Source organism: Anser anser, assembly GCF_964211835.1.
Source record: "Anser anser genome assembly, chromosome: 5".
Classification (NCBI taxonomy): Eukaryota; Metazoa; Chordata; class Aves; order Anseriformes; family Anatidae; genus Anser; species Anser anser.
In genome coordinates this window covers 66,091-75,651 of record NC_139725.1, presented here as the reverse complement: position 1 = coordinate 75,651, position 9,561 = coordinate 66,091, and the positions used below count along the sequence as shown (strand labels likewise).

At 43.5% G+C, this 9,561-nt stretch overlaps 2 protein-coding genes across 2 annotated transcripts; both read left to right on the top strand.

The window, feature by feature from the left end:
- LOC310899835 (zinc finger CCCH domain-containing protein 11A-like) lies at positions 1 to 3,188 on the top strand. The gene is made up of 6 exons (XM_083836774.1): positions 1 to 92; positions 319 to 438; positions 1,221 to 1,344; positions 1,789 to 1,992; positions 2,521 to 2,640; positions 3,149 to 3,188. The coding sequence occupies exons 1-4, from the start codon at positions 39 to 41 to the stop codon at positions 1,890 to 1,892; spliced, it is 402 nt and encodes a 133-aa protein (XP_083692900.1). The 5' UTR covers positions 1 to 38; the 3' UTR covers positions 1,893 to 1,992; positions 2,521 to 2,640; positions 3,149 to 3,188.
- Positions 3,189 to 3,208: 20 nt separating this feature from the next.
- Positions 3,209 to 8,895, top strand: LOC310901127 (zinc finger CCCH domain-containing protein 11A-like). The gene is made up of 10 exons (XM_083840252.1): positions 3,209 to 3,229; positions 3,646 to 3,756; positions 4,495 to 4,557; positions 4,816 to 4,911; positions 5,122 to 5,187; positions 5,701 to 5,853; positions 5,968 to 6,087; positions 7,203 to 7,372; positions 7,789 to 7,850; positions 8,628 to 8,895. The coding sequence occupies exons 2-10, from the start codon at positions 3,684 to 3,686 to the stop codon at positions 8,887 to 8,889; spliced, it is 1,065 nt and encodes a 354-aa protein (XP_083696378.1). The 5' UTR covers positions 3,209 to 3,229; positions 3,646 to 3,683; the 3' UTR covers positions 8,890 to 8,895.
- Positions 8,896 to 9,561: the final 666 nt, after the last annotated feature.

Below are 9,561 nucleotides of genomic sequence, written 5' to 3'. Positions count from 1 at the left end.
GTGGAGAGAACCCGAGCTTGTTATCAGAACTTGTCGGCATGTCTAAACAAGGAGACGATTGCTACTTCTATTTCTATTCTACCTGTACCAAGGTATGGCTGGGTTTCTTTTGCTTTGCTTTGCTTTGTTTTTTTGTTGTTTTTTTTTTTTTTTCTTTTTTTTTCAGGAAGGGGTAGAGTAGGAGGAGGAGGCACACTGGTCTTTGGTTAACGTGATAACCAGATAGATTCTGAATTCAATCGTAGCAACCTGAGGCAGTAGCATGGACGTTTTTGAGGCTGTACTATATTTTCCTTGTTGGTTTCCTTTTGGTTACAGGGAGACAACTGTTCCTTCCGCCACTGTGAAGCTGCTCTGGGGAACGAGACAGTCTGCACGCTGTGGCAGGAGGGTCGTTGTTTCAGGAATGTCTGCCGATTCAGACACATGGAAATCGATGTGAGTGCCTAAAGATGTGTTCTCAAAATAAATCAACAAAAGCATTTTTCAGTGCTGTAGGTGTGCTGATTGTGCTTTTGCAGGACAGAGTCCTTTGCTTTGGAATTACACTGGTTTCTGTTAGCAGGGGAGGGGGTGGGAGGAAGGAGAGGGAAATAAAATCAATGCCTTAGGTATGTCTTAGCAAGATTTTCTTTTATTAGACGCCGACAGTATTTTCTCAACAGATGCAGAATAACCGCTAACTAGACTGCTAAAAGCTGCTGGAGCAGGGGGGTAATAAACAGGCTGTACTAGCCTCCTGAGAGCAGGCTTGATAATGATCTATCAGGTCTCTTGTGTCCCGGAGTCCTTCAGATAATGCTGTTCTAGCTGCCTGGGCTAGGAAGCAGTGGGGAAAGTTAAAGGTGCAGAAGAACGAAGTCTCCGAGAAGTAGTTCTGGATAGAGTTAACGTAGGCAATTTAAGATGTTCTTTTTCCCTCTGAATAATCCTAGTATAATCCTGGGTGTATTAGTTTAACCCACCCTAAACTGATGTCTGAGAGTGCCTGTCTTCTCAAACTGAATGATGACAAGGCTAAACGTGCATAGTGGTTACAGCTTCTGCAAACTTTGTGAATATGCCCGGAAATACTATACTTCCGTGATAAACTGACCTTTGGAATGATGTTTCAGCACTGTATTGTGACAGCCCTATCGCTGTCGTGACCTGGAACTGTGCATCTCTTTGCAAACCTTAGGTGCATGTTATCACGAGCTTGTCTTTCTTTCTGTCTTCAGAAAAAGCGCGCTGAGATTCCCTGCTACTGGGAGAAGCAGCCAGTAGGCTGTCAGAAAGCCAACTGTGCTTTTCATCACGCAAAGGGACGTTACATCGATGGCGTCTTCTTACCACCAAGCAAGAGTGAGTTTAGGTCCTTTTTCTTTAAGTATTGAAGAATTAATTTTGCATATTACTTAGTGGGTGCCAATAGTGTAGGAGACATCAGGTAACCGTTCATTTGTGAGTGCAGGAAAAGGTCTGCAGTCCTAGGTGGTCAGCTAAACCGAGTGTACTGCTGCTGTACTGCTGGTATTTGTTTTCTGCTTTCATGCTCAGCTTCTCTCTGCTTTGTGTGATATTTGCCTTGCAGTTTGCTTTCTGTTGTTTCGTCTTCTGCTGGGTGGCAGGGAGATGTGTTGTTGTTTGAAGGCAAGTCATTGTTCACGGTGTAAACAGTGGCGGGATGGGCAAAAGGAGATGCTGCATTCATTGCCTGTGCAGGTTATCTGCCTTAGCTACCATCTTCGTGCATTGTGGTCAAAGTTTTAAACTGCCATATTACTGATGATCCTCCTCTTCCTCTAGCTACACTGCCAAGTCCGCCTGAGTCCGCGGACGATGATTTGAAAGTGGCTCAGATGTCACTGCAGCAAAACAAACTTTCTGTCCAGTCCAATCCCTCTCCATAGCTAAGGCGGGTGATGAAAGTGGAAAACTCGGAAAATGTCCCAAGCCCTACACACCCTCCAGTTGTAATCAATGCTGCAGATGATGATGAAGATGATGATGGTGAGCATGGTTTGGTTCCTGGAAGGAATTTGTGCTGTAAATGATTGTGTAAGTCTTTGGTTCTTGGAAGGAATTTGTGCTGTAAATGAATGTATAAATCACAGATGACCTGAGGTCTGACTAGCGATAGGGCAGGCAGTCCGCTCAGGTCACTGGTGGCTTTGTCTGGCAGTCAGCGGACAGAACCTGAAATGTTGGAGGAAAGCTTAGAACCACTCTTGGCTTTAGCTGGTCTGTTGTGTAAAGCTCTATGTGAAACTAGGAAGGAAATTCCTTTTTTTTTGTCTGAAGAGTAATATGTTGTGTAGTAGTTAAAGCTGCAGAGAGAATCTAGAGTCCTAGATGTTTTGTCCTAGGGTAGTCTACTTACGAGTTCATCAGGTCAGTGTAGCTGTATTAAAAAAAAAAAAAAAAAACAAAAAAAACCCAACTTTTTTATAGGAACCATGGACTGAAGTGTCATTGCATGAGCTACATAATCACGAACAATCTGGCCTATGCATAACTGAATAGATTTTTCCCCTTCAGACCAGCTTTCTGCGGAAGGAGAAGAAACTAAAACTCCCGTCCAGCAACCAGCTGAGGAAGGCCAAAATGGATTACGGATGATTTCCACTCGGAAAGCCAGTGCTACTACTGCTAAACAAGGTATTCCAGCACCTGTAGTAGGATAAATCGGCAGGATAACTTGACAATTAACTCAAAAGCAATGTGGCGTAAAAACACAACAGAATGTAGGGGTGCTGAATGGACTCGGTTATTTCCATGATCTCATTTCTCCCTGATACCATCATGTGCCCATTGGGTCAGAAAGTTGAACTGCTTTTCTTTCCTTTTGGAGAACAAAACAGGGTCACAGCATGGAGTTTAAATGGCTGCACGTGCAGCCTGGCAACCACTGTTGAAAGCCATATCTAACGATAGAGGGATCTAATATCACGTAAATGGATTAAAATTAAAACTACAGTTTTTACCCTGAAGGGTGAAAGGAGGGGCAAAATGCCATTGATTCTATGGTTGTTTCACTTGTGAGGAGTGTTGACAGGCTTTATTCTAAATACTTCTGAAAGTTCCTGAGCACTAAGAAGCCTGAGGATCTGTGGTCCTCAGTGAGTGCCTCTAAGCCTTAGTCTCATTAACTGTTTTCTGTTTTCAGAGGACGGTCTGAATTTTGGAATAAAAACACTTGAAGAAATCAAATTGCAGAAAATGAAGGAAAAAACTAAGAGACACGGTGGTGAGTTAATATTCCCTGCTTCCTTACCCGGTTCACCTTCATCCTGTGTGATGATTTTTCTTTCAAAAAAAACCTCTTCCAGTAATACCGGGTAGCTGGCTATGCTTTGGTGAATCCAACTATTTTGCCAAAGAAGTGAAATTTGATTGGCTTCAGAATGGCAGGTGATGGTGGCTGGGAGCTGCTTGAGGGATAGACTTCCATGTTTAGCTGGGGGCATCGAGCAACCTGATTCTCAGCCAGCTGGTATTCTAGATGGGAATTCCAAGGGCAACCAGAGGCAAACTAGTCACCTCTCTTATTTGCATGCTCTGGTCACTGTATGTTTGACAGTAATGAATAATTAAAGTTTTTTGTTCTTCGTGATAGTTTTTTCTGTTTGGTAAACTTCCTTATGTTTTGCTTGCTCTGAGCAGAAGGTCCTTCAAGATCTTCTCTTCCTCCCGTCGATTCTATGATTTTTCCTGCTCCGGAAAAGGAAAATGTCCGGACAGTGGTGAGAACTGTGACACTGTCTACAGAGGAAGGTAATAATTCATGCTTTTGTTTTGATTTCATTACTCCTAAACTGGAAGGTTAAGCAAGAAGGAAGGCAATTCACCCCTGTTAGCCTCCTGGTGCTGCCGCCTTCTGTTCAAAACATGCTTTTATGCTGAAAGTCCCTGGTTGTACTGGAAAGCTTTGGTGCTCAGGTTAAGTGCAGTAGCAGGAGAAAGAAAAAAATGTGTCAGTATGCAAATAGGGGGATAACTGAAAAACAGGAGAGTAACGAGAAGAAAGAGCTCTAGAGGACAGTGCTATGTAAGAAGCAATTTCTGAAGCTTTAAAGAGGCTGACAGTGGCACGTGTGGACAGTAGTGCGATAGGAGTCTGTGTATAAATTATATTGTTTAGAGTTGTGCAAATTCCTTTGAAAGGGAAAGAAGTGAAGAAGTACTTCTACCCATAGACATTCACCTTAGAAAGGAATATTTCTCAGCATTTGTACCTAATAATATTCTGCTTGCTTATGCAGCTCTGTTCTGCACAAAGTATAGCTGTCAAGCAGACTCAGATTCATTCTCGACTACATTCAGCTGGAATTTGAGGCAAACACTGAGACTATGGATACTTTTTCTAAGTTAATTATAGTTGAAATATGAGTTTGTGTGGTTTAGCTGTCAAAACAGTGCCTTGCTGGGTTTTTTTTGGACATGGGCTAACAGTATACTATTTCTATTGGCTACTGGTTTCTATGAAATAGAAAAATTTTACTTTTGTTTTAGGGGAGGAACCTGTGGTTCGACTAGATCTTGCTGAGAAACAAGGAAAACGGAAAGCCTCCGTGGGTAAGAACTTTTTATGAGCTGTTATTTAGGTGCCGCCTTCTCTATATGACTGCATTGAAGAGTATTTTTGACGTATGAGAGGAAAATGCGTTGCAGTGGAGATCTGTGTTGACTGCAGAAATGGCAAAAAAACCATTTAGCAGCTGAAAGGCAATTTTATGAAAATATGCTTGAAAAATAGAAGCTTGTGGTTGACTGTTCTCAAATCTTCCTGCAAAGAAATGTTCTTAAAATATTCCTTGTTTTCTCTGTCTGAAGCTGATGTAAGCGCCCTTCCGGTGAAGCGCAGCCTTGCTGAAAGGCTGGGGAAGAAGGTGGAGGTTCCGGGAAATGCTGACAAAGCACCAAAGAGAGGTACAGCTACTAAACAGGCATCTGGATGTGATTCACGGGTTTTGTAGTTAGGCTTTCTGTTTGTCCTTTTCCTGCGATGTTTCTTTTTGCATGTTGGCTGAGGTCTTAATCACCGGGATTCAAAGTTACCTTTCCTGCCTTGTTTTTGAATGTGAACACAAAGTTGACGTTTATGCAGCCTCCCTAATTTGGTCTTTTTCTGTTTTGCAGTTCAAGTTCCCAAGTCTGTGAAGGAGAGGCTAGGATTACCTTCTCAACGGACTAGTACTGCGAAAGGTAACAACTGGCTATTAAATATACTTTCTCCTTCTTCCTTTCCGTGAACTTAGACCGTTTTCATACAGCCCTAAAAAGGAATTCAAATGAAAACAAAGAACTGATTCCTCTTGCTCGAGTGCTGAAGCTCTTCTGACAGCCACTATCAGAAATCTGGCTCTAGGTGTGTGTTTATTTTCCGCTTGTGCCTTGTCAAGGTTTTAAGCTGCTTCTGTGAACCATCATATACAATTAGAATAGAGCCACTGCCGGGAGCAGGAATTTGAAATGCAGTCTGAAAAAGTAATCAAGTAAACTAGCATTTCTGTGTAGCAACTCTCTCTGGATAGGGCTGGTCTTCAAAATACAACAAGTGGCTCAGAGGAGGAGGAGAATGTTAGGCTATTGTCCTAAGATGCGTTATTGGGAACGCTCAGGCTTAGTTTTCCTTAGTACTGTGACAAATTTTGGAGACTTAAACTATTGTTGGACTCTCTTTAAATGTTGGCGCTTCTCATTTCTTGATGATGACAGGGAAGGCTGCTAAGCCAAAGGGAGAGGTCCATGTGAAAACACTGGAGGAAATCCGTCGTGAGAGAGCTCTTCAGAGACGAGAATGTCAAGCCAAAGCCCAGGCTGAATGGCATGGTAAAACCAAAGATCCCAGCGCAGGGGCAAAAATTGAGGGTGAGCCCAAGAAGCAGAGCGTGCTCACTCTTTCCGGGCCCAGCAAAGTGCAGTCGAAGGAGCCGGCAGGTAAAGCCAAGCCAGAAGGAGAAGTGCGTGTTAAAACCCTGGAAGAAATAAAGCGCGAGAAAGCTCTGCGGATGCAGCAGAGTGGAGAAAATGTGCCAGCTCCCCCAGCACAACCTGGACCTGCCCCAGCCGGGCAGAAATCGTTATGGAACACAAAGCTATCAGGTAATAAGATGCTTTAATACCTGCCCCGGTGAGGTGCTTCCCATATTGAGCAAGTTCCGTTTGCTCAGGATCTGCTTTGCTTTTTCCTTCAATGCAGAGGATAAAAGAGTTTAAGGCTGCAAAGTTCAAAGGCAAAGAAGGGCCAGAACATGCAACCATGTCTGTTTTCGTTAATTACGTGATGGTATTCTGTATTTCCCACTAGAAAATTAACACATTGAGGGGCTTTTTAGTCTAATTTTGGTATTCTGTTTTTTTCTGCCATCTGTTTATGGTATGAAGTCCTCCCTGCGTTGAGTTCAAGTTCACCTTCCTCTTTGGCATGTGTTGCTTAACTTGACACGTGTATGTGTTTGTAAAGCATGCTTCAGCGTCTTAATGTGGGGGGCCAGTTTCTGTCAAAAATGACAGAGGATCAAAGGCCTCGTTGTTAAGATTATATCAACTTTGTAAAATGAGATTGTGTGAGGGAGATAAGGAGGGCTTAAAGGCTGCATGCACTGCACATTGTAGCCTTTCTCTCTGTCTCATGGGACACGAGGAAATAAACACACAAAGAAAACAAGTACCCAGCTTTCTTTCGTTTCTTCTCCTGCCAGCCAGATGTTAGGTCAGGAATGGGAGACTAGAATATGACTCTACAAATTTGGATTTTGTAGAACAACTTAATAGATTTTGTGGGACATCACTGCAGGGGAGAGGAAGCTGGTACAACAGTTGCATACACTCTCTTGTCTTACTATACCTGCTGCTTTTCCTTTCCTAGAGGGAGCAAGACTTTAAATACAAAAGCTGTCAACATTTGTGAATCTTACTAGACTTCATACAACGTCTTAGAGTATTGCTTGCACTTGGGATCGCTCTGTGTCTGAGTTTCCCTCGTCCTGGATTATGATTTACTGTAGCTATTCAGTTCCTTTGTTCCTTTGTATGGATTGTTGGTAGACGGAGTTTACTATGTGGAAGATATTGCTGAGAATCCAGGCAATGGCAGTGTAATTCTGCTGGCCAAATACAGTTAACTGTGTAGACGGGCCGTGGAAATGAGGAAGAGAACGTGGATTTTTCATGAGGCAGAGCAAGACTGTATCAGTTCTCTCTTCCTTTTACTCTAGCCAACTTTAACATGTTTGCGAAGCCTTGGGATGGGAAAGTCGCTTCCCCCAAGAAGAAGGCACTGAAACGTAAGGCACCTGGCAGTTTTCCCTCTGCTGTAGCAGCTGTGAAGCCACGGACTGCCTCTGACGCTGACACAATGGGACCTCCAGCCAAAAAAGCAGCTATGGTAAGGACAGGGGCTAATGCAGAAATGGATCCCTTGTAAAATTTACACCCTCCTCTAGGAGAAAAGATGGAAAACTCAAAAGTTCTACAGGCTTTCTGTTTCCTTTTAAATCCAGTAGCTGCCTACAGAATTCTTGTAGTACCCTTCCATATTTATTAGATTAATGGCACTATTTACTTAGTCCTCTGTGATTCTGTGATTTCTCTGGTGTGGAGGATTTTGTCCATTAATGCTGTGTTCTTAAAAGACACAAGATCATTAGTAACCTCCAAGTGAATATTAACTTTCTTCAGGAGCACCTTGGTTTTGTATTTTGGCTAAGGCTCCGCAATGCCAGAGGAGAAGCAGCATGGAGGAAAAAGCTAGTAAGGAATCTTTTACCCATGAGTCCTAAATACTGTTTTGCTGCTTTCTAGGCTGTTCCAGCCACGCTGGAGCACGTCCCAGCCACCAGACTTGAAGAAAATCCCCAAAACAGGTGATGACCACAACTTGTTCTTTTTCTCAATCGGTGTATATCCCCAGTGAAACATAAGTTCTGTCACACGTGGGGAAAAAAGGAGGGTTCTGAGATAATTAAAGCCCAAATCCATCAGAGGAATAAGTCACGTGAAATGACTTTCTAGCAGCTAGCAGGAATGCTTAATTAGACTTACTTTCTTTAAATGCTGCAAGTCGGTACAGCTTTCCAGTGACTTCTTGCTCTGTCTGAATACCTAAATGAGGATGAGGTGAAGTTCTCCTACTTCCTCGTGAGGTGATAAATGATGAGTAGTGTCCTCTGCCTTTTGGTCCTCAAGAATGCCACCCGAACAAACATACAAGGTGACAAGAGTGCAGGGAGAGCAGAGGGAAGTGATGGCTGCAGATCAGCTTCCTGTAGTGGGGAGCAAACTCTGCTGAGTGTGCCGTGGGAAAAATGACTAACTTAGCAAACAGATATTTGCAGATGGAGACTTCTTAACATTTTTACAGGAAAATTAAGCAAGGTGGCAAAGTGCCTCTTGCTACAACAATTGAACCATCTTTGCTAGACTCCAGGTGCTCTGGCTTCACAGAGAAACCCCCAAACTGAAAAATGTACCTGCTAATATATTGGGCTCTAAATGTCGCCCTGGGTTAATTGAATAACAATCCCTGGGTAAGATTGAAGTGCAGGAGGGGTTGGCTACGGTTTTAAGAGCCGGTTTGCAGAAAAGGGATTTCCCGTTAAGAAATGGCATATACTGATTGTTCTCTTCCTTGCTCTGCCAAGACCTGAAGCACATCTTGGAAGCCAGGCAGAATCTGTGGAGCCAATGGAGTTCTCAAGCTCGACTTCAGCTTCTTCCCAGCTAGAAGAAGCAAGGACACGCCGGCTGAGTTCCACAGGCAACGCGCCCGTATCTGTAGACGAGGATTTAGAGACGCTACTTTGGGAACTCTCAGACGGCATACTGGAAGCCGAGCTCGACTTGGACCCAGGGAAGGATGAGGATGACCTCCTCCTTGAGCTTTCCAAGATGATTGATGATTGAACTGCATAGTCCTATGGTATATTAAAAAAACAAAAAAAAACAAAAAAAAAACAACTCTTCTTCTTGTTGGATACCCCGAGGTGATCCTTTTTCTAACTGAGGCTTTGCAATGAGACTTAAAGCACAGTTGGAACTGGTAGAAATTGGCAGGGTCTGCACTCAGTTGTCCTAAGTTTCCCTGCTGGTCAGAGTTAAGGTCTTGTGCATGGTTCCGTAACTATAGGTGGCTACCTTTGATATCAAGAGGACAAAGCACTTGTTTCTTTTGGCACAGAGAGATGTCCATCGGCACGCTGTGGTGGCTGTGAATTGACGTAGTGATGGAGCGATGCTCTGAAGGCTTAAACGGAAAGCTTCTTCCTTCCGCCCCCCCTTGGCACAGCTCGATGTTGGGCACATTGTGAAGCCTGGGTGTTCTGATTTCTCGGACAGTTGATACCCAAATCCCGGAGTTACTATGTCAACTCTTGACTTTTATTTGTGTATGCCATTGTTTTGACTGTAATCTTTTCAGATGATGAAGCTGTAGGGGCGGGAGGGAGCAGAATAATTATTCTAGCGTTGTGGACCAAACATGCTGCCAGGAGTGGTGGTGGTGGGGTCAGCCCACCCGGCCTTACTTTCAATTATCAGGGATGATAAAATGGTGTGAAAAGCAGCAGCTCTGCGATA

Coding starts and splice junctions, on each gene's coding strand:
- LOC310899835 (XM_083836774.1), top strand. CDS start 39: ATGTCTAAACAAGGAGACGATTGCTACTTCTATTTCTATTCTACCTGT. Junction 93..318: donor TCTATTCTACCTGTACCAAG/GTATGGCTGGGT, acceptor TTTTGGTTACAG/GGAGACAACTGTTCCTTCCG. Junction 439..1,220: donor TCAGACACATGGAAATCGAT/GTGAGTGCCTAA, acceptor TTCTGTCTTCAG/AAAAAGCGCGCTGAGATTCC.
- LOC310901127 (XM_083840252.1), top strand. CDS start 3,684: ATGATTTTTCCTGCTCCGGAAAAGGAAAATGTCCGGACAGTGGTGAGA. Junction 4,912..5,121: donor TGACAAAGCACCAAAGAGAG/GTACAGCTACTA, acceptor TCTGTTTTGCAG/TTCAAGTTCCCAAGTCTGTG. Junction 7,851..8,627: donor GAAGAAAATCCCCAAAACAG/GTGATGACCACA, acceptor TGCTCTGCCAAG/ACCTGAAGCACATCTTGGAA.